Source organism: Peromyscus eremicus, chromosome 4 (genome assembly GCF_949786415.1).
Source record: "Peromyscus eremicus chromosome 4, PerEre_H2_v1, whole genome shotgun sequence".
NCBI lineage: Eukaryota > Metazoa > Chordata > Mammalia > Rodentia > Cricetidae > Peromyscus > Peromyscus eremicus.
Genome location: NC_081419.1, coordinates 66,641,585 through 66,665,517, shown reverse-complemented (window position 1 = coordinate 66,665,517; position 23,933 = coordinate 66,641,585). Strand labels below are relative to the sequence as shown.

The following is a 23,933-nucleotide window of genomic DNA, read 5'->3' as shown; positions in this document are numbered from 1 at the left end:
ACTACAGGTTTGTATCACTGCCTCCATTTTTATGATCCTGGACACAGAAACCCAGGCACTTGTTCCCGTTAGGTAATTAATTGCTCACCACAATTACTCCTTAGCCCTATATAGGAGACTTCCATTTTCACTGAGAAACCCTAGACCATGGTGAATTCAGCAGGTCAGAAGGCAAGGCAAGACCAAAGTCCTGCTGCCCTCTGGTGGTGGACTGGTTCTCAACAGCCAGACAAGTTCTCAGAAGAGCTGGTGTGGATGTGCACAGAAGTCACAGGAGAAACATGGTGCATTTTCCTAGATCATCTTTACTTGACGGGTTTTTTGGGAGAAAAGAGTAGGTAATGCAAAAACACTTTTTATATTAAAACAGATGCAGGTAATATTGAATAGAATATAAAATTTACATTACTTTTGAGACAAAGTACTTTTGACAAAGACATTTCAAGCTAAGCTACTCATGAGCTTCAGGTTGTATCCCTAAACCCTGAGAGGGAGAAGACCCTGCATGCTCACACTACCTACCATCATGGACTCTGCCGCATTGATAGAAGTCTAAAAGCAGCAATTTCAGTGCTCACTCATTTGGCAAAGTACCAGTGAATTACTTAAACAAGCGACAGTTTAGGCTTTCTCATCTTAGGAGCATTTAACCTGCTGTTAAAAGGCCTGAGTAAATAGGAGCTTTATGCTTGAGTTGAGAAGTTTCCTCCAGTGAGTGTTTTTAACATGCCTAACTGAGGGTGACATGCGAGCTGGGCAATATCCTAGGAACCACGTGGACTTTGGTCCACATTACCAGATAAGGAGTTATAAATACACTTTCCAACGGTGTCATCAGAAATGAAAACCAAACGACTCACCTTCTGCAGTAACAAAAGGGAAACAAACACTTAGGAGCAGAAGCTTATATGCAATGGACCACTGTGAAGACAGACCTTAGGGGCTGGTGGGTACTAAGCACTTAGGGTACTGTGCTGCAGTATTTGCTTCTTGTGTGACAGGAACTCAAGAGCTTCTTTGGAGTGAAAGGCCATCATATTTCCTTTCCAAATCTTGCTTAAGCCTCTGTAACTGTCCTTTTTCTTTGTCGGTGTTGACAATTTTCTCTTCTAGAGTAACAGAAGGCATGGAGACCTCTGCAGAAATCTTCCACAGTAACTCAGCAGCACTGAGATAAGATGGGTCAACTGCTTGGAAGCACGGTGGGAGGTAGACTGGTGGTTGCTGCTGACTTTCTAGCATCTATCTACTCAAGGTAATTCATAAACTCCCACATGGCATGCCTTCTTCGTTTTCTCAGCTTTTATAGAATGATTTCCTTCTTATTGGGATTCTATTCTTCATTTGACAAAGCCCTAACCTGAGACTCAAATCTACACTACAACCTACTTGTTCCTTTAGGAAAATACTTCTATTTTCTGTTTAAAACAAGAATTTGGAGAAAAAACTGTCCCATTTCAAATAACTAACGGGGAATACCAGTGGTAAATGATGTTGTACTAGGAAAAGAACAAAAAAGGCCGACACCAATCACCTCCATTTTCCCAAGATTAAATGATTATTAAAAAAAGCGCGCCACACTGTATAGAAATCAACATTCTCTCCCATAATTCTGTGCAATGGGACTATAGAAATGTCACTGTCCCTGCTCCACATCTTCAAATTAACATCCTCAGGTCACAACAGTAAGTCTTCCCAAAGGGAACCTTCCGGAAAAACAAGCTGTTTCCTCGGCTCATATTTCCCTGGGGGAAAAAAAAACAGAAATAAAGTCTAGCATGAACATGAAAGTGGCCAATCCAAATTAGTACTCAAAAGGGACACATTTCTAGGAGATGTGGCTGAAATGACTAGGACAGGACCCATCAGTAGGATGAGTGACTCTGTGTTATAGAACTTTCATTAAGCTCCTTTTTTTTTTGAGACAGGGTTTCACTGTGTAGTCCTGGCTTGTCCTAGAACTCACTATGTAGAACAGGCTGGCCTCAAACTCAGAGATCCGCCTGCCTCGGCCTCCCAAGTGCTGGGATTAAAGGCGTGTGCCATCACTGCCCTGCATATTAAGCTCTTCTTAGCACCTACTTCCTCATATGTGAAACAGCAGTGTAGAAAATGGCACCCATCTTTAGAGGGCTACTTTGAGAATGTCCCGGCAAACCGAGCATGCTATCTGATAACACTGCAGATGACTAATACAGTTTCTGCCCTTTTCCTAAGCACATACAGGATCAATGGTTTCCCAGCTAAGGTTTGTCTGGCAACTTAATCCATTTTCTACATTCTTTCCTCCTAGAACAGGGCACTAGTTAGAAATGGGACGACACTAGTAGACTGTCTATAAAAACAGTAGAATCTGGGCTGGAGAAGAGCTGGGGATGTAGCTCAATGGTGAAGTGTTTCCCACACATGTGCAACACCACAAAAAGAAACTGAAAAACAGTTACTGGAATGTAGCAGTGTCAGAGCTCTTGACTATTATTTAGAAGACTCTAGGTTTGACTATTATTATTTTGTCTTGTTTTTGCTTTCTGGTGTGGGTTTCAGTACACCAGAAAGCAAAAGCAAGACAAAATAATAATAATCAACAAATTAAGATAAGAAAGGAGTATAAAACTCAGAAGGAAACCACAACATTCATGGTAAGTTTATATTAAACTCATTCAAAGATTCTAGCTTGGATTCAGCTGGCATGAAAGTGAGCAAAAGTAACCATAGCAACAACTGGACCTTTTCATCCAGAGTCCAGTCTGGGGGAGCCCCAGTTCTGTGAACAAAGCTTTTCTCATCTGTATCCTGGGCTCTGTGAAGTAACGCAACAAAGAGCTTCTTTATGGCCTTCCTCTGAAATCCTTTAAAAAGGGCTTGCCACTCAAAACCATCTGTAAACTGAGGGCCGTTTTAAGTGATCCCAGGCTAAAGTCAGTGGACAGCCCATCCATTATCTCAGTTCCTCACACAACAGTCTAGATGGATCAAAAGTGTTCGGTCAATGATACAACCCTGACAAAGTCATCTACTAACAAACAGAAAGTAAGCAACTAGTCCTGTCAGTATCATGTTGACAACATTTTGTCCAACAAAGTAAGTGATGTCTTATTTTCAGTCTTCACATCTAACTGTGGGAAAAAAGTGTCTAAGAGGTTCTGAGGAGTTACAGAAAGGCAAGTTTGCCGGGCTGAGTTCAGTGCAAAGAGCATGTGTTTAGTCTGTGTCAAGTCCTGGGTTCAATCCCCAGCACCCAAATAAAGGCAAGTTTGCAATCCGGCTATTACTTCAATAACCAGGAGAAGTATCTATCTGGGCCCTATTTGTACCTTCACTCAATCACTCAAATGGCTTGTAATTAACAAGCAGGGATTTGTCCTTCTTCACTCCAGTTAGTGATTTCTAAGTAGCATGTTGTGCTATTATGCCCAAGGGACATACACAACACTGTAAAGGTTACACTGATTAGTAGTTAAAGAATGAGTTAGTATCAGGATTCAAGGCACATTATTTAAGAGAACAAAAACAAAATGAGAGATAAAAATACCGCTTTTTGTAGCATGCACCAGCAATCTATCCAAGAAGTATATATTGGGGAGTAAGGAGGAGATCCACCAGCAAGCCTGAAATTGAAAAGATTGGTTACTTACAAACATTTTCAAGAGACTTTTTGGCAAAAATTTCCAGCATAGGTTCCTGAGATAGTTTTTATGAGATTAATTACACCAGATGAAGACCAACCATTCTATAGTTAGGTTTCAAATCAACAGACAAACAGAAACTTGATTTTGTTATCTGACAATTTCATACACGTACATCCTCTCCCCCACCCTTTTTTTAATTTTTCAAGACAAGGTTTCTCTGTGTTGCCCTGGCTGTCCTGGAACTAGCTCTGCAGACTAGGCTGGCCTTGAACTCACAGAGATTCGCCTGTCTCTGCTTCCCAAGTACTAGGATTAAAGGCGTGTGCCACCACTGCCTGGCTCCCACACACCTCTTATTTCCCTTCCATCTCTATCAATACCCCCTCATCCCTAGTGAACTCTTTCCCAGAATCACGGCTTGGTTTTATTTTGTGATACATTTAGATTTTCTATTAGTGAATAAATGAACAACTATATGACTAACCATCAGTAAAAAGGGATTTTTAAATAAACTCTCCTCATAAAGAATCTAGCTATGATAACAGATATAACCACACTGCTGACCACACTTTCCTACCTGAATATAATCCATAATCACTTCCTCTTTAACTAACTTTAAAAAAAAAATTATGCTTGTTTTGCCTACATGAATGTCGGTGCACCTTGTGCTTGCCAGGTGTTTGAGGAGGCCAGAAGAGGATCCCAGAGCCCATGGATCTGGAGTTACAGAGTCTAGCTGACCTTAGCTAGCCTCAAACTCAGAAATTTACTCGCTCTGCCTCCTGAGTGTTAGGGTTAAAGATGCTCATCACTAGGACTAGCTATTTAACTCATTTTAAAGTATGTGCTAGGCTACAACATGGAGACTGTTCTAAAAATCAGAAAACAAATATGATAGTCAAACTTAGCTAAAAATTCCATATAGCTATTTCAATTTTTGTTTGAAAACAATAACATGTCTAAATGACATATTAAATCAGTTATTAAGTTAGAAACGTTTTAGAGGTTTTCTTTTGTAAGGTTTTATTATATATAGGTGTTATATATATGTATATTTATGTTTGTGCCCATTTGTGTGGGAGTGCCACAGAGAATAGGATAGGGCGTTAGATCCCCTGGAGCTGGAGTTACAGGCAGTGGTGAGCCACCAGACATAGTCCTCTGGAAGTCCTCTGCTGAGCTATTTCTCCAGCCTGTTACACAGGATCTCATGGAGCCCTCATGGCCTTAAACTTTCTGTGCATCTAAGCTTAGCTTTGAATACCTGACTTCCTGCCTCCACCTCCCAAGTATTAGAATTAAGGCACACGCTACCATGGATGTCTATGGAACAGAGTTTTGAGTTAATTCAAGAAGCAAAATTTTGCCTAATGTGGCAGAGCCACTTGACATCTGGAAATTGGAAATCAATGGTGTTCTCTAACATAGGCCAGTGCTAGACAGGTGGAGACAGGTAACCCCTTGGGGCTCACTGGCCAGCCAATCTAGATGAATTTGAGAGTTCTAAGCCAACTAATAAGAGAGCTTATCTAAAAAACAAGATAGATGGCACCTGAGGAATAATGACATTTGAGGTTGATCTCTGGCCTCCACATGTACACACATCTATCCCACACAAACACACAATGCAATCAATGTATATCTTTCTATATACATACACACTTTAGAAATTTTATGTAGTTTCTATACCCCAGAAAGATATGAGGTAGCTGCTTAAAAATAGAAACTGATGGCTAGAGAGATGGTTCAGTGGTTAAGAGTACATACTGCTCTTCCAGAGGACCTGGGTTCAGTTCCCAGCACCCATTTTAGATGGCTTACAATCACCTGTAACTCCATCCCTAGGGGATCTGACACTCTCCTGGCCTCCTTGGGCACTTGCACTCATTTACACAAACCCCTACACAGACAGGCATACACACATAATTAGTAATAAAATCTTAGGGGGTAGAGATGGCTCATCAGTTAAGAGCACTTGCTGCTCTTGCAGAGGACCCAGCTTTGATTCCCAGCCTCCACATGGTGGCTCACAACCATCTATAATTCCAGTCATATGGGGGTGGGGCAGATGATCAAGACAAGAAATGCCAAGTAGGGGGACTGGGGCTGCAACTAGCTGGTAGAGTATATATGCCTAGCACATGTGAGGCCTTGGTTTCAGTTCTCCATGACTGCAAAATAAACACAAATACAAGGCTGGGGAGAAGGCTCAGTGAGTGCAAGCCCTAGAATTAGGGTTTGGATACCCTGCACCCACTCAACAGTTCAGATTGCATAGTGTACACCCCCTATAATCTGCACTTAGTAGGCAGAGGCAGATGATCCCCATGGCAAGTTGTCTAACTAGACCAGCTGAATTGGTGAGCTCTGGGTTCAGTGAGACACCCTACTTTTGTAAATAAAATAGAGAGCCATCGGAGAAAACACCAAACACATTAACTTCTGGCTTGCATATGCACCAGCCAAAAAACAAGAAGTACTTACCCACAGTTGTTGACAGCCATAAGATTAGATACAAGCACAAAGGGATATGTCAACATACTGGCAAAGAACTGCAAGACAGCAAGAAGACAGCTGAGTTATCACACCATTCTCAATCTTCACTACTCTCCTTCTCTCTCCCCAAAGGCCTAGTGCTATAATGCTCAAACATTCCAACAGCAGTCCTGCATTCTCAGCAACCTTGGAATGCTTCTACATAGTTTTGAGCCCAGAGGCTCCTCTTTTGCCACAATATACTTCTATATCCACAATTTATCAAAAGGCCAGGAGATTTTTCTTATCTTAGAATTGAGGTCTCATTCAAATAAAAGTAGACTACTTACTTAGGAGAAAAAGTTTTAAACTAATACAAATAGAGCGTTTCAAAGTACCCCTGAGGAGAATATGAGCACCCTCTTAAAGACAATGGGAACTACTTCAGAAGGCCCATTGTTAGCTGGTGTAATGACGAGTGCTAGCCATCTCACCTACATGGGAGGCTAAAGCAGTTTCCAAGGCAGGTGAGATAGCCTTACAGCAAAAGTTGCCAACACTGACGACCTGAGTTCAAGCCTCAGAACCAACATAGTGGAAGGAGAGAACCGACTTCCAAAAGTCTTACCTCCCTCCACATGCATGCTGTGGCATATGCATAGTTCCCACAACACAAAATAGATGTCTAAGTACAAAGGGTTCCATTCTCTAAGTGGGAAGTGAAGGACACAATGTATGGCTGCCCCACTCCCCTGGGTAACACAAAAAACCACATAGGGTAAATGTTGCTTCGAGTAGCAACTATATTATTACCTCTGACAAAGAATAATGATTTGATGGAGATTTCCAGGGAGACATCTAGCAGCTTTAAAACAGTTACCAAACAGTCCAGAGTTAAAAGAAAAAAAACAAAAAAACAAAACACAACCAACTATTCCTAGACGATTAAGAGGATTAAGAAACTCACTCCTGTGACAGCTTGGGAATAACTTTTCATTTCATTCATGGTAGAGACCTAAAATAAAAAAAGAGCCTCTATCAGAATGAATCATACACAAAGTAATAGTAAGTTAAAACTCACAAGCATACCAGTATACTCTATTTCTAAATTATCAGCCTGACAGCATGAAAATGAAGTTTAAGAATAAAAACAAATATCTACGATGAATATAAAAAAGTGACATGGGGGGGGGCGGGAGGGGGGAGAACAAGGGAATCCGTGGCTGATATGTAAAATTAAATTAAATTATAAAATTAAAAAAAAAAGTGACAGTCAAGGCTAGGCGTGGTGGTGGTGCATGCCTTACACCTAGCCCTTGAGAGACAGATACAAGTGGATCTCAAGGCCAGCCTCGTCTATATGAATTCAGGCAAACCAGGGCTGCATAGTTGGACTCCATCTTAACAAAAAAATGTCAGTCAAAATGACTGTCATGGTGAGATCCTTTCAAAAGATTTCCAGAGGCTGGAGAGATGGCTAAGCAGTTAAGAGCACCGGAAACTCTTCTAGAGGTCCTGAGTTCAATTCCCAGTAACCACATGGTGGTTCACAGCCATCTATAATGGGATCTGATGCTCTCTTCTGGCATGTAGGTGTGTATGCAGATAGAGCACTCATATACATAAAAGAAGTAAATCTTAAAAAAACGTGTAAAAAAAAAAGATTTCCAAATTCATTGTTCTCATCAATCACTACTGACAAATTCCTACCACATTAGGATGATGTAGGAAGAAATGTACTAGCCTCAATATTTGAAAAACAAAAGAAAATGTGATGGGTAATGTGGGAAGTCTTGTTTTAAGATAACTCACACCTTCAAAACCTTTGAGGCTAAGATTTCTGGGAGCCCCTTCAATACCCCAGGAGATGTGGAAAACCCCCAGACATACCAAACGGCTATTCTCTTTGTATTGTGTGCTCTAAAATTAGGTATCAAACAAACAATCAAAAAAGCTCAAAGCCCAGTGTCCATGGGCACACTCAATCAGACCTGAAGGAATTTCTAGGTGATCCTCTATAGGAAATAGCATGATCATACCCAGCCTTTAAAAACTCAAATGATAATTTTTACTGTATAATGTTCTGTCTGGCATATAACCAACTGCCATCTTACAGCTAAAATGGCGGCTAGGTGAATACAAAGAAAGCCCTCACCAGCATATCTTACCAAGGTCATAACCTACCCCACTGTCCAGTGCATAGGTATTGATGAGATAAGCCAGTGAGTTGCAGAGCCACAAGGAAATGATGTCACCTAGGAGGCGAGGAATTAGACCCCTACATGAAGACATAGTAAGCAGCAAGAAACTATGATCAGTAAACAGATGGTCTACTCAGTACAATACAAAAACTTCTCAAAAGTTAAGAGCTTTAAAAACATTCTAGGGAACGGAATGGGCATCAAACCCCAGAATGTAGCCCTCATTGCAAGTTCAGTCTGGTCAACAGCTGTACTAATGCCGACCTATAATGATTTTTGTTCCCACTTTTAGAATACAGGTCACTACAACCCTCTGTGAACTACAGCCAACGGCTCACTTTATTATTAGTCACCATAACAGGGACGGCCAAAGATCTGCAAGGTGCTTTGAGAGGAGACTTAACACAGTTTTACTAAACTATTTGATATGAGGGGGGAAAAACAAAAACAACAAAACATAGTGAAAATGATCCAAACACAGACAGAGAGATATCAAAAGCATGTTTCCAGAGGCTAGGGATATAGCTCAGTTGATAGGAGTGCTTGAAGCATGAGACCCTAAGTTTGATTCCCCAGTACTATACAAACTGGGTGTAGTGGTCCACGCCTGTAACTCCAGCAATCAGTAGACAGAGGCAGGAGGTGCAGGAGTTCAAGGTACTCCTTTGCTCTACATAGAGTTTCAGGCCAGACTGGAGCATATGAAACTGTCTTTAAAAAAAGTGACAGAACTGGCATTCAAACTCTGCTCTTCCATCTGCAAGGGAATATTCCCAGTGTTATTCAAATCAGGTCACTCAAACCCAGGAAACACGTTTCTCATGTAGGCTCATTAACGCTTTTTTAAAATGAGACTGGGGCTAGAGAGATGGCTCAGTGGTTCAGAGCACTTATTGCTCTTGCTTGCTGTGGAATAATCCTTCTGTACACTTTTGAAATGTGTTGCTCTCATTGTTAATAAAAGGCTGATTGGCTAGGCAGGATTTTAGGAGCAGAGAGAATGCTGGGAAGAAGAGGGCGGAGTCAGAGGAGTTGCCATGGAGGAAACAGGAGGTGCAAGATGAAAGAGAGGTAACATCATGTGGCAGAATGTAGATTGATAGAAATGAGTTCATTTAAGTTGTAAGAGCTAGCTAGTAATAAGCCTGAACTACGCTATTGGCCAAGCATTTATAATGAATATTAAATCTCCGTGTTGGGTATCTGGGAACTGGCAGATGGGAAAGAAAAGTCCACCTACATTTGCCTAAGACCCTAGTTTAGCTCCCAGCCCCTACACGGTAACTCACAACTGCCTGTAAGGATCTGATTTTCTCTTCTGACTTCTGCATGTCTGTGCACACACACAAATAAATTTTTATAATGAGACTACTGATCAACTGTCCCTTCTATTTGTTAGAATATTTATGATACTAAAAAAATAAATAAATTTAGGGGCTGGAAAGCTGGCTCATCCAGAGGACCCAGGTTCTATTCCTAGCAGCTCCATGGTGGCTCACAACCATGTCTGATTCCAGTTCCAGGGGCTCTGACACCATGTTCTGGCTTCCACATATGATGGCCTCAGCACATACATGCAACCAAAACATCCATCCCTATAAAATAACAGTTAAAAAAAAAAAAAAGAAAGAAAAGAAAAAGGAATATGGGGCTACTAGGATACCTAAGTGGTAGAGCATGTGCAAAAGACTTGTATTTGATTTCTAGCGTCAATCAATCACGGAGACACTGAAAACTTAAAGGACCATTTCATTGCCCACAGTAAATTTCTATTGGTTAAGTACAGCAGTTTAAACTCTTTCAAAGTCGAGCCTTGCAAATACTTATTCTAGGGTAAGAAAAAGAGATGTTATGATTTTTCTGTTTTTCTTTCTTTTTTTCCTGAGCTGAGGATCGAACCCAGGGCCTTGCTCTACCACTGAGCTAAATCCCCAACCCCAATTTTTCTGCTTTTCAAAAATTAGTATTCTCATTTTACTAACTGTATTGTAAAGGAACTTATTATAAAGGTTTGAACCTCAAATTATTTATTTAAAAAAGCAAACAAATTAGACATGGTGTTGAATACCTTTAATCCCAGCACTTGGGAGGCAGAGGCAGGTAGATCTCTGTGAGCTTGAGACACTATGTCAAAAACAAAACAAAACAAACAAAAACAGCAAGGTTTGGTCCAATAGCTCTGCAAGTAAGGGCTCTTGTCACAGTGCCGAACAGCCCAAGTTTAATTCTTGGAACCCAGGCATGGAAAGATAAAAATGATTCTCTCAAGTTGTCCCCTGATTTCCACACATGCACCCAGAGGTAGAGGTGCAGGAGGATCAAGAGTTCAAAGTCATCCTCATCCAGTATGAAGTCAGTCTGGGCTATAAGAGACCTTGCTTTAAAAAAAAAACAAGTCCTTATTTCAAGCACATAAAATATCTAGGGGGGAAAAAAAAGCAAAGGTGTGGGATCTTTACAATGAAAAATTAAACTGAGTAGAAGTCTGTAAACAGCTTAACATAAAGTAAACCCTTAGAGAACTTTTTTTTTTCCCCTCAAAATTAAACAAAGACTCATTATCCTTAGTTTCAAGAAAGCTTTTCTACTAACACAAAAATCACTCACAGGAAAACCCAACATTTACTCACGCAAAAAATCCTACGACGCCTTCTTCCCGGTAGATGGTTAATATGGAGTCACACAGCCCGCTAAGCAATGATAAAAGGTAAAGGACAGAGAGATCACTTGAGCTTTGAGAAGGGAAAATTTCACCACTACCACCACCGCCCCAAAACAGGGTTTCATTTAGCCCAAGGTGGTATAAATTGGATTATGTTGAGGCTGACCCTGAACTCCTGTCTGCACCTCCCAAAGTGACCTGAGACCACAGGTATACCCCACAACACCTGGCTAATAATCACTCTGACAAAGTCAAATTTATAACTCCCTTTCCTCACAATTTTCTAGCACTAGTTCACTCTTGTAAAGTAGTTAAATTCCATTAGAAAATGAAGCTATTGGGGTTGGAGAGAGGGCTCAGTTGTTAAGAGCACTGGCTGCTCTTCCAGAGGACCTGGACTCAATTCCCAGCACCCACATGGCAGCTCACAACCTTCTGTCTAACTCAAGTCTCAGGGGATTGGATGTTGTCTTGTGGCTTCTGTAGAACTAGACATGCATGAGGTGCACAGACATAGAAGAAGGCAAAACACCCATACACATTTAAAAAAAAAAGTGAAGCAATTAACTATGAAAGGGTAGCTGAAGGATGGTAGTGCACGCCTTTCTTTAATCTCAGCACTTTGGAGGCAGAGGCGGATAATCTGAGTCTGAGGCCAGCATGATCTACAAAGTGAGTTCCAGCACAGCGAAGGCTACACAGAGAAACCCTGCCTTGAAAAACCAAACCAAAAAGACTATGGAGGGTGTAGTGTGTGTGTGTATGTATATATATATTTCAGAGTCCCAACACTTGAAATGGCGGCTCACAACTGTCTCTAACTCCAGTTCCAGGGGGTCTGACACGTCTTCTGGCCTTCAAAAGCACTGACTGCATGTGGTGCATATACAGACAAGCAGGCACGCACACATACATATAAATAGAAAAAGAAAAACAAACCCAGACACTTACCAGTACTTGGACTCTCTGCCAATGAACTGTACCATAGATCTCAGAGTGATCACTGTAGAACAGAGACAAGACTGTTTTAAGAACTATGTTAAGAATCAGTGAGACAGTCAGTAAAGATGCCCACAACCCGAGTTTGAGCCTCAGAACCTAAGTTGTAGAAGGAGAAAATGGATTCCCAATTGTCCTCTATACATATGCTGTGGAATGCCCGACCTTCCTCTGCCAAAATAAATGTAAAACAAAACCCACCAACTATGTTGAGATTTATTTTGATAACCCTACAAGTTTTTTTCATCTAAAGACACTTCGCTATCTGGAAAAAGACAGCAAGGCCAGTGAACAAAAAATATGAAAGCAGAGCCTTGCAGTCAATGCCCATGTCAAGCTAAAGACAGATCAAGCTACAGAATAAAGAAATGAGATTATTTTATGCTGTCAACTGCAAACATACCGTGGAAGGGATGTGTAATGAGGGCAGCAGCAGAACGAGCAATCATCTCTCGAGTTGTCTAGAAACAACCAAAACACACTTCTGAAATCTACATAAATGACACTCATATTCCTGTAAGGAATGTGGGTGGACACTCATACAGGGCAAAGGACCAGGCACAAAAGCTTCCCTGTTTTGGTGTCAGGAAGCTAGCTCCAATGGGATTAATGTAATATTTTGCCATTTCATTATACCTTTCATGGATTTCAACCTTCTGTTGTAGTAACTTTTTGAAATCTCTCTGAAAAAGAGACTTATTTTCCCCAATCATATGCACAAGAGAGAGGACTACCTGTTTGAATAACTTACCAGAGCTGGATTCATTCACTCATTTGGCAGTAGTGGGAATCAAACCCAGGGCCTCACACATGCCAGGTAAGTGCTCTACTAACAAGCTATATCCCCGTCCCCTTACTACTTTTTTCATACAGTGTCTGTCTCACTAAGTTGTTCAGGCTGGCCTTGAACTTACTGTGTAGACCAAGCCGGCCTTAAAGTTCTGCTCCTCCTGCTTCAACCTCCCAAAATAACCGGGATTACAGGCCTAAGCCAGCAGGTCTGGCTGAGGCCTGCATTTGGATTATTCAGTTTCTCAGGACGATGAGTTTCAAAGAAACTGGTATCCACACTAGACAGACGTCAGGTATGTACCATCATCTTAGGGACAACAACCCTTCAACTGTGGAGCCTTAGAGCTTCTATCCTAAATTATCTTTATGGTCGAAGAATCTGAATTTTACTGTGAGTATGGGAAATGAACCACGCTGAAGCTTTGGAAAAGCTCTACCACTAAGCTACATCTCCAGCCTCGAGGGGTTCTGAAAGCCAAGCATGGGGATAAGACACAAGTGACAGGAGCATTTCAGCCTCAGAGGAATAGCACAAAAGCTTCTCTGAGAGAATAGGAACCAACATACAACACTTCTGTGTGCTGGGTACAGTGCACCCTTTAATCCCAGCACTCAGGAGGCAGAGGCAGGCAGAGCTCTGTGAGTTTGAGCACACCCTGATCTACAGAGAGAGTTCCAGGATAGCCAGGGCTATACAGACAAACCCTGTCTCAATAAAATAAATAACTAAAAGATAAAAATACAAAAATTACTTGCTACATGTTTTCAACACCACTGGAAGACTTTCAAAGCTGGGCATGGTGGTATATCCCTACAATTCTACACTGGGGAGGGGGAAGCTGAGGCAGAAGGATTGTGAGTTCAGGGTCACCTTGGGCTACAAAATAGACTATCAAAATAAATAATAACAACAAAAAAAGAATGAAATAGGGGCTGGACAGACGGCTCAGTTAAGAACAGTGGTTCTCAGTGGTTAAGAACACTGGTTGCTGTTCTAGAGGACCTAGGTTTGGCTCCCAGCAGTCACACGGCAGTTCCTAACCTTCTATAACACCAGTCCCCCCCCCCCCCCAAAAAAAAAACAAACTCCAGTGGCTTCTGCACGTATCAGGCAGGCATACAAGCAGCAAAGCACTCACACACATAGAAAAGAACAAAGGTGAAAACTGTCTCAGTTTTAACGAGAGAGTAAGCAGCACCTGTTCCCAACAGCAGGCCATGTTCTTCTTTTGGGTTATTAGACAGAAAAGCTCAATTTAAACTGAAGATTTAATTTCACTTGGGAACAGACCTGGAAGCATAGGACTCATGATTCTGGTTCAACAACAAGGGGTAAATTCATCCCTTACCTCTTTGATAACTTGGTCAAAGGAAGATGAGCATTCCTTTTGTACATTTCCAGATACTAACTCCTGGAAATCAAAAACAAAGACAGAAATCTTGATGGTTTTAAATAGAAGTTTTTAAACTCATGGCAACCCCATAAGCCACCAAGCCACCGAGAGGAAAGGAAGAGTCTGGCTTTTCTCCCACGGAGGGTCAGACAGCAGGAAGGTGCCAGAGACAGGGGCTCACATAGAAAGCAGCATCATCGTACCTCGGGTTTCTCACACTCCTGGTAATGCTAGAGAAGAAATAGAAATAAAGGATAAGTAGAGTTATTAATGTGTCCTGATTTTCTTCTGCAAATCTCCTAATTTCTACTCCACATTAATCAACTAGAAATAAATGTCTCTAAGGTAGTATTACTGCAAAGTTGAACGTATCAAACATATGGAGGAATTCGCAAATGCTCCTGAAAACTCTTTTTTGTGGGGGGCACAGGGGAGGGTAGCCCAGGATGACTTTGAACCTTGAACACATGGTAATTCTTCTGCCTTAGTCATCCAAGTCTCGGCATTAAAGGCTGGTTTGAAAACTTTTTGTTTTTTTGAGATAGGGCTTCATGTAATACAAGCTAGCTACCTTTAACCTCTTTTTTTTTTTTTAAATTTATTTATTTGTTATGTATACAGTGTTCTGTCTGAATGTATCCCTGCAGGCCGGAAGAGGGCACCAGATCTCATTAGGGATGGTTGTGAGCCACCATATGGTTGCTGGGAATTGAACTCAGGACCTCTGGAAGAACAGCCAGTGCTCTGAGCTCTCTCTCCAGCCCCTAGCTTTGATCTCTTAGAAGTGAACGCCGCCGGGCGGTGGTGGCGCACGCCTTTAATCCCAGCACTCGGGAGGCAGAGCCAGGCGGATCTCTGTGAGTTCGAGGCCAGCCTGGGCTACCAAGTGAGTCCCAGGAAAGGCGCAAAGCTACACAGAGAAACCCTGTCTCGAAAAACCAAAAAAAAAAAAAAAAAAAAAAAAAAAAAAAAAGAAGTGAACGCCAACAATGGTCGTGAACTTCCGATCCTTATGCCTCTACTTCCCAAGTGCTGGGATTATCAGCATATATTACCACACCAGCTTATGTGGTGGTGAGAATGGAACCCAGGGCTTTGTACATGCCAGGCAACACTCTACCAACTGAGTTATATCCCTAATCCCTCCACTTTAAGTTTTTGGTTCAATCCCTAGTAGTGCAAAGAAATATAAGGTGTTGCCGGGTGTGTGTGTGTGTGTGTGTGTGTGTGTGTGTGTGTGTGTGTGGTGGTGGCGCACACCTTTAAACCCAGCACTCGGGAGGCAGAGGCAGGTGAATCTCTGTGAGTTCCAGGCCAGCCTGATCTACAGAGTGAGTTCCAAGACAGGCTCCAAAAGCTACACAGAGAAACCCTGTCTTGAAAAACCAAAAAGGAAAAAGAAAAATAAGGGGTGTGTGTAATTAACATAACAACAAAACCCTCCAAGGTCATTATTTACTAAATATACATATTTAATAGAGAATTGTTAAAACCACAGCCCAGTTCCTACTCTTCTCATGGAAAAAGCAGAAACACTAAATTAGGGCAAGATTCTTCTCTTTGTAAGATAAAACAACATAGAATTGGTACTCAGTTTGAGTTATCACCCCACTTTCCTTTTGTATGTGACTGCTTCTAAAATAAGCAAGACAGTTTTCTATTTTGGAGAAAAGAATGTGACTATTAGAAAATCCCAGATTATACTGCACGAGGAAATATGGCTTCTGGTACATTTTACAAATAGAAAATGCACTCAGGAGGTAGACGCAGGCAGTTCTCTGTGAGTTTGAGGTTAGTCTGGTCTACACAGTGAATTCCAGGACAGTTAGGGCTAATAGTGCGTTAATGTTGGGCCGTGGAGGAGAGAAAGAAAATAGAAAATGGGCTAGAACACATGCATAGTAGATGACAATTCGCTTTATCATTTTCTTTGCCTCTTTTTCTCTTTCCTTCTCTCCTAGAGACAGGTCTCATAGCCAATAACGACCTTGAACTCTTACTCCTGCTGGACCAAACCCGAGTTTTATTTTCTAGCCTTACTTACCAGATAAAAACCAGCAATACTTTCTTTTGCAAAAAGAATTACTGCTAGATGTGGTGGAACACACTTTTAATTCCAGCACTCAGGAAGCAGAAGCAAGGGGTTCCCTGTGAATCAGAGGCCAGCTTGGTCTACATAGGACAGCCAAGACTACAGAGAGAGATTCCCTCTTAAACCCTATTCCTCTGCCCACCCCAAAAGAAGTCTCCTCATTACTCAGGGCTGTACAACACAGACTCCTGACAGCCAATGATGCTGACTGTCCTAGGGTCTTCCCAGCTGACTGTGGCTTAGGGAATACAGTAGGCAACAATGCTTTAGTTGTTGTTAGGATATATGAGGATGCACAAGACTCCAGGGATAAGCTTGCAAGAGTGGGTAGTAGGCCCAAGAAGCCAAGGGTATGGGCTTTTCTTGTGTAGGATATTTGATCACACTGTGAACCCCAAGATTTCATTATTTACTGGAAAAACCTGTTTCTAGTTATGGTGTGGCTCAGCCCTAGCACACACCTTTAATCTAAGAGCATTCTGCTTTAATATTGTAAACAGGATTAAATAAAGTCAACCACAGGTCAAGAGGGGAAGCAAATAACCAGCTGACAGGAAGTAAACAAGAAAAACCCCACAGAGCGTAACAAGGAGTCAGGAGGATGGATAGAGAGATGCACAGGAGATAGAGGGAAGGGCACCGAGTTTGAGGAGAGGTCTGAGAGGTCTGAGAAGGAAGGTCAGTTGGGTGCTGTCTCTGCCTCTCAGGCCAGCATCTGGCTCCTGAGTCCTTTATTGGTAAAACTGAAAGACTGAGATTTTGTTAAAAATACTTTTCCCCTTCAGATTGGGAACATGTCCTTCTGAAGACATCTTGCAACCCACTGCTGCTCCACCTCTGTCCCCAGCTCTGCAGGCTTTTTGCACATCTGGGTCCACAGATTTCCCAGGCCAACGGCTACCTATATGTGTGTGTCCAGGGGACCTCAGGCATAGCTCAGCACCTTGAAGTGAGGTTCCCGATGCCAGGACCTGGAATGTCACATCAGTGGCTGCCTTCTGTGTACAATATGACACCCAGGCCTTGAAAGGCTGCAGGGCACAAAGGGTGGTCCCGGTGAAGCTAGGCCTATCGAGGAAGGCCTTTAGGATGATGGAAGTCTGGTAAAAATTTTAACAGTGGTCAAACTTACATTCAGGAATTGCTCACTTCAGCTGGATCATTCAAGTTTATAAAATCTCGCCAGGCGGTGGTGGCGCATGCCTTTAAGCCCAGCACTCGGGAGGCAGAGCCAGGCGGATCTCTGAATTCGAGGCCAGCGTGGTCTACTAAGTGAGTTCCAATACAGCCAGGACTATTTCACAGAAAACCCTGTCTTGAAACCCCCCCCCCCCCCAAATAAAGTTTATAAAATCTCTGGAAACTTCCCTAACTCTAAGAATACCTTTCACAACGTTGACAAGCAACAGCTTCTACAGCCCCTTCGGCCTCAGGTGCTCTAGTAGGGTGCCCAACACCCTTCTGCAAACCAGTGTCGGGAGCCCAGGTGGGCAGATGCACACACTGTACATAAGCCACACTACCCAGCTGCTGCAGCATTGCACCATTTTGAGCACTTGGAGGTAACCAATCCTGAGTTCAATGGGACCAGCACTGGCAGAAGCTGCAGGAGGCCCTGACTAGCCTACACAGTAAGTCTGACTAGCCTACACAGTAAATCTGAGACCACTTTCCTTGCCTTGGCCACCCTCCATGCTACCAATTTATACCAGCTGGCACCAGGACCAAAGACCCAGACATAGCATGGCACATGTGATGGGAGGAACCTTGAGAGGTATGGGCTTAGACTCTACTCCACTGCAGCATGGGACACTGGACTGATGACTCCAAAAATAGTTGACTACATGCATTGATCAAATTTTTTTATTTTTTTGTTTTTAACTTTAAAAAATGCATGCAATGAGGCCAGATGTGGTGGCACACACCTTTAGCCCCAGCACTCAGGAGACAGAGACAGATGGATCTCTGCGAATTCAAGGTCAGCCTGGTTGACATAGCAAAACCTGTCTCAAAAAAATAAATAAGTAAAAATTCATGCAATGAAGAAAAAAAAATTTTTTTTAATATGCTATGTAACACATACACAACACTAGGGAGACATCTCAGTAGGAAAAGCCTTTGTTGCACAAACATGAGAACCCGAGTTAGACTCCCCAGAACCCATGTAAAGTTAGGTACAACAACACTCCACTCATCTGTAACCTTCTTGCTCCTACAGGAAGATGGGAGGCCGACATAGAATTCCCCAAGAGCCTATGGGCCAGCTAACCTGGTGTATACAATAGTGAATAAAATGACCCTGTTTCAAACAAGGTGGAAGGTGAGGACCCACACTAGAGATTGTTCTTTGACCTTCACATGTGCACCATGACTCATTTGCTCAAACATGTGCACATACACACAAACATGAACACACATCACACATAGACAAAACCAAATCAACAACAACAAAAACCCTGAGATACATAGAAGAGTGAACAAAAGCAGAAATGTACGAACAGTGAGGCAAGCATCCATACAGCCACTACCCACAGCGTGGAAAACTGCCACCATCCCTGACCTTGTATGTAGGCTCTTCTTGCTAAGTTCCCCTTTTCCAGGTGCTGGAGATAAAAACCAGAGCCTTGTACATGCTAGATGAACACCCCACCACTGACCTGCACCTCAGCTGTTCAGTTCATTTTTATTATGTGTTTGTATGGTGCACACACATACAGAAAATCGGAAGAGAACTTGCAGGAGCCAGTTCCTGCCTTCTATCATGTGAGTTCTGGGACCAGATTCAAGTCATCATGGCATCCCCACCTGCTGAGCCACCTCCATTGTGCTGTGCTTCACTTTTGGAGATAAGGTCTTATGCAGCCCAGGCTGGCCTGTAACTCAAGATGTAACTGAGGCTGGCTTTGAACTCCTGATCCTTCTTCCTCCTAAATGCTAGGATTACAAGCAGCAGCTCTTGCTTCTTTCCAATACTTTTAATAGGAAACGTGTCACTAAGATAATACTAGAAATTTAAAAATAACTCCAGAAAAAAAAAGTGTGTTTTACTCAGTTTTCTTCTCCTACAATAAACAAATAAATAATAATAAAAATTGAAAAATAACTCAAACTGTATAGGTTAATGGAACTAATTTCTATTCAGAATCTGTTTTAAAGGAAGAAGTTTGAACGTATCAAAGTCAATTACTTCAACTGCACAAATTTCCCTTGTTTCTTGGGAAAGAGTGGGCATTTCAAGAAAATGTTTTCAAAATAGGCATGTGGGCAACCACTCATGATCTCTGCACTCAGAAGCCAGAATCAAATTCAAGGCCAGCCTAGGCTACTAAGCAAGTCCGAGGCCAGTCTATGCTTCCCAGAGAAATCCTGTCTTCCATCAATCAGTTAATCGGTTAATCAATACAGAGAAAATGTCTTTCAAGAGAAAAATGCCAGGTTTTACGTTTATTTTTGAAATTGCTCTTTATCAGTGGAATAAATTGTGCATAAAAGGCAACCAAAAGGTATGAGAACATCAACTGATTTCCTCTTACCTGTAAAACTTTCCCATGGACCACAGTTCCAAGGACTCCCGAACACAGTCTTGGAGTTAAGCCTGTGAACAACCCACGCCTCCCATCGATGCTTGCAATGTGCTGAGCTAAGAACACAAGTCAGAGATTTAGGTTCTGGTCCAAGAACACCGTTTCAAGAAATTTCAAGGCAGCAGGCCTTCTACGTATTTTCCTTCAGTTACTCCAGCCCATCAGTCTTCAATGTCATCCATCCCAAATAAATCAAAGGCACCTACCATAACAAAAGAGACCAGGAAGCTGACACACTTGTCGCCCAAAAATATTTCGTCCTATTGTTGGAGGAAGAGGCTCATATCCCACCTTTAAAAACAAAGGAATGCATCAACACTAAGCAAAACCCCAAGGTACTTTGACTGCAAGGTCTTGAAAAAAGAAAATCAGGCTCAATGTTTTTTGTGTCTGGTGCTGAAAATTGAACCCCATGTCCATCCTTATGCTCCATGTCTCTATCAGCAAGCGACCTTCTTAGCCTCATAATTTTTACAAATAAAAATGCAGTTTACATTTAAAGGCTTTGGTGAAGTACCACCCTTATCAGTCTCTTGTCCTGTTGTATAGATTAAGACTGGGTTCAATAAACTCCAAACTGCCCTTTGAGTTGAAGTCTACAGAGTAAACCATGTAACCAAGATTATCAAACTGAAAATAGAACAAGGAAACCATTGTTTCAGGAAAGCCTAGTTTACTGATAAGGCTGACAATTTTTTTTTCTTTTTTGGTTTTTTTGAGACAGGGTTTCTCTGTGTAGCCCTGGCTGTCCTGGAACTAGCTCTGTAGACCAGGCTGGCCTCGAACTCACAGAGATCTGCTTCCTGAGTGCTGGGATTAAAGGCATGTGCCACCACCACCCAGCTTTACATTTTTTTATGTTTGAATAAAATGAGAAAATATTCACTCTGCCATCATCAACTGCCTGCTTGGACAACAAAGGCAAATGCATACAGCTAGGTAATTCACTTATGAAAATAATTACAAGCTAAGTACAGACTCATTAGCAATATACAGAAAGTCGTAAAAATTAATGATTGCCATTTTATTTACGCAATATATTCAGGAATTGTAGTGCCAAAGGGATACTTGAGAAAAAAAAATAGAGTAGGACAGTTTGGGCTCTCTGCTGTTGCGATCCCTTCATCTGTGCTAAAACTCCCCCTCTGAACTCACTGAAAAGAGCTGCCATGCAACTCTGAAAACAGTATTTGGGAATTTCACCAACCCCCTGAGATACTTGGCAACGCACAGATATTGTGAAATCAGAATTTCGGGTATCAAACTGTTGAAGTAAGAGCACTGAATGTCACTAAAAAACACTGTCCTTTTGAGATCTATTCAATAGTGAGGTCATACGTGTTCTGCAAAATGCAGTCACTCATCTCATGCAATTTAGCCCCAAATGTGCCTCTATGTTTTAGACAAAGATTTCACTTTTTTCGGTTTCACAACTTTTACACGAAAATCTGAACATATACCAGTCAACTTGGCAATAATTTGTATGAGTAAACAATTAAAAAAACGAGGTCCATCCCAGAGTCTTTCATTTTTTTTTCAGAATGGTAAACAGTGAGGACAGGGATTCTAAGGCCTGCTTCCTTCCGTGACACAAGGCATAGGGTAAGCATGTCAACTGTCGACAAATGCTTAAAAAACGGCCTGCTCATCACAGGGAAACTTAGAACAGCAACTGAAAATACGATCACCAGCTAAAAGTAGGCCTCCTTACCCATGAATATAAAATATCAGGTACTAACTAGTTTATAGCCGATTAGAAAGTAAACTAAAGGGAGGCAAGAGAGATATCTGGGAGTGTGATGTTCCGTTTAAACTCTCTAAACTCTACACAGAACTGATTTCCAGCTCTGACCAACGTGATTTTCATTGTCATGAACCCCATGGGGCTGCTGCTGTGCAAGCGCTCAATGGATCCTTAGGAAATCGGACTTCATTATCACTTCTCAATGAGCTCCTTGTGTCTATCCGCGTATCTGGTGTTAAAATCTCTCAGCGGAATAGAAGTAGAAACAGCAACAGAGGAAGAAGAGGCGAATAAAAGCAAGAAGACGTTGGCTTTCCTAGAATTTCACATTTGCCCTGACATGACTATTTCACGTCTCGCGTTTGAGAAGGCGTGGACGAGGTGAGGTGAATGTAAATTTCAGAGGGACGACAGGGAAAGGGTTGGGAAGCCCTCGGTGGCGACGGGCCAGGATCAACCTCGGGGCAGGAAAAACAAAGTTGAGAAGAGCCACCGGGTAAGGAAGGGCAGGGTGGCAGTTGGCTGCAGAGAGGGAGCGGGCCTGCCCGGGGCGAGCCCCGGGATGTTGCCGAGAGGGGCCGCGAGGCCGTGGAAGTTGTCCCTGAGGGGTAGGAAAGGGCAGCATCACCGGAGGGCGAAGGCCTAGGACGCAGATCCAATCCCCGGGCGCTGAGGGCGGTGGCGACCCGACAGGACGCTGGCGGGGAAGGGCAGGGCGACGACTCATACCTGGATGAGCACTTTCACGTACATGAGCGGCTGGGACAGGATGGTGAGACCGGAGCCCAGGAGCACCTGACTGGCCGCGTCCGCCATGATGGCACCCGCGGACGGACGGACGGACAGACCGAGTCACCAAGCGACACAGCCGGTTCCAGATCACGTGTCGGGGGCGCCGGCTTCACTAGCCTGCCCGCGGCGCGCCGCCCGCTCAGGCCCCGCCCACGGCCCCGCCCAAAGAAACGGCAGGCGCTCGTGAGGGCGCCCGGGGCGGGGCTTACGGGCGGGGCGCGCATGCGTCTCGGCGTGGGCTCCGCGAGCCACCAGGCCGGGCGATTCCTTTTGCGCTTGCGCAGGCCGGACGTGTCCGGAAGGAGTAGCGAGGGAGTGGTGATGGGGTGTGTGTGGATGGGGGAGGGTGGTGACCCTGACGGCAAAGGCAAGGTCAGAGGACTAGCTGGAGGAACTCGGCTGTACTTCCTCCGCTCTCGGGCTTCGTCGACGTCAGGTTCAGTGGGTGTTTTCCGTTAGAGCCGCCCCGTCGAGTGGCCACGGATACTGTTCCTGTCTGGCATAACAATGAGTTCTGCGGGTGTCTGGTTTTGCATTTATCACTAGCTCAGTGGTACAGTACTTCCCGGCATTCGCCAAGTCACCGGGTTCAATCCTCAGTACTGGAGAAACAAAGCAACAGCAACAAAATGTGCCCCCTCAGGGTCCGATGTGGTGGCACAGGCGCTTAACTCAGTATTTGGGAGGCAGAGGCGGGCGGGTGGATGTGTGAGTTCTAGGCTAACCCGGTCTACGAACTGAATTCTGGGTAAGCCAGGCTTACATGGTGAGACACTGTCAAAATAATTTTTTTTTTTTTTTTTTTTTTGGTTTTTCGAGACAGCGTTTCTCTGTGTAGCTTTTCGCCTTTCCTGGAACTCGCTTTGGAGACCAAGCTGGCCTCGAACTCACAGAGATCCACCTGCCTCTGCCTCCCGAGTGCTGGGATTAAAGGCGTGCGCCACCACCGCCCGGCCCAAAATAATTTTTTTTAATGTCTTCTCTGATTAAATTCACTTTCTCCGTATTTCCACCCCATTTCTTTGTGACACCTGTCACTGGGAAATGGTCTTTGCCAGTCGAGAGTGTCAAACTGGCTGGGTTCAGGAACCCAGATGGCCTTTGTTCCTAATTTTATTTCCAGAGCCTGGCATGTACCAGTGCTCAATATTTATCACACAGATGAACCAATACTTCAGTGCCAATCGGGATACACAGGCTATTAGAGCACCCCTTGCTCTGTGTTGGACAACACAGTACAGGCAGTGTGTAGTGAAGAGAATGAGGAACGAGAGAAGAACCGCGTTTGGAATCTGGCTTTTCTTTGCATGCATGTGTTACCTTTCTTTGTATCTAAATATTTTTCGTTTTATTATTATTTATTTTTTTTTTTTCAAGACAGGGTTTCTCTGTGTAGTTTTGGTGCCTGTCCTGGATCTCGCTCTGTAGACCAGGCTGGCCTCGAACTCACAGAGATCCACCTGGCTCTGCCTCCCGAGTGCGTGTGCAACCACCACCCAGCTTGTTTTAAATTTTTTATTCATTTTACACACCAACCACAGTTCTCCCTCCCTGCCCTCCTTCCACTCA

General features: G+C 43.1%; 1 protein-coding gene across 3 annotated transcripts; it reads right to left on the bottom strand.

Annotated features, from left to right (window-relative positions):
* Positions 1–285: 285 nt before the first annotated feature.
* On the bottom strand, positions 286–22,530 carry Mtch2 (mitochondrial carrier 2). 3 transcript variants are annotated; one of them, XM_059260864.1, is made up of 13 exons: positions 22,302–22,529; positions 20,035–20,119; positions 19,778–19,884; positions 14,356–14,382; positions 14,108–14,170; positions 12,370–12,427; positions 11,919–11,970; positions 10,936–10,995; positions 8,289–8,382; positions 7,072–7,119; positions 6,114–6,181; positions 3,533–3,608; positions 286–1,745 (listed from the first exon to the last, which is right to left on the bottom strand). In XM_059260864.1, the coding sequence occupies exons 1-13, from the start codon at positions 22,386–22,388 to the stop codon at positions 1,659–1,661; spliced, it is 912 nt and encodes a 303-aa protein (XP_059116847.1). In that variant the 5' UTR covers positions 22,389–22,529; the 3' UTR covers positions 286–1,658. The 3 variants fall into 3 exon arrangements, with proteins under 3 accessions (XP_059116847.1, XP_059116849.1, XP_059116848.1); XM_059260866.1 differs by having other exon boundaries at positions 22,324–22,453; XM_059260865.1 differs by lacking the exon at positions 14,356–14,382 and having other exon boundaries at positions 22,302–22,530.
* Between the last annotated feature and the right edge of the window lie 1,403 nt (positions 22,531–23,933).

Bases quoted from the DNA above. Each gene is read 5' to 3' on its own strand.
- Mtch2 (XM_059260864.1), bottom strand. From the start codon at position 22,388: ATGGCGGACGCGGCCAGTCAGGTGCTCCTGGGCTCCGGTCTCACCATC. The intron at 14,171-14,355 runs GTACGATGATGC...TTTGATTTCCAG, and splicing joins AGGAGTGTGAGAAACCCGAG to GAGTTAGTATCTGGAAATGT. The intron at 1,746-3,532 runs GTATTTTTATCT...TTTTTCCCCCAG, and splicing joins GGTGCATGCTACAAAAAGCG to GGAAATATGAGCCGAGGAAA.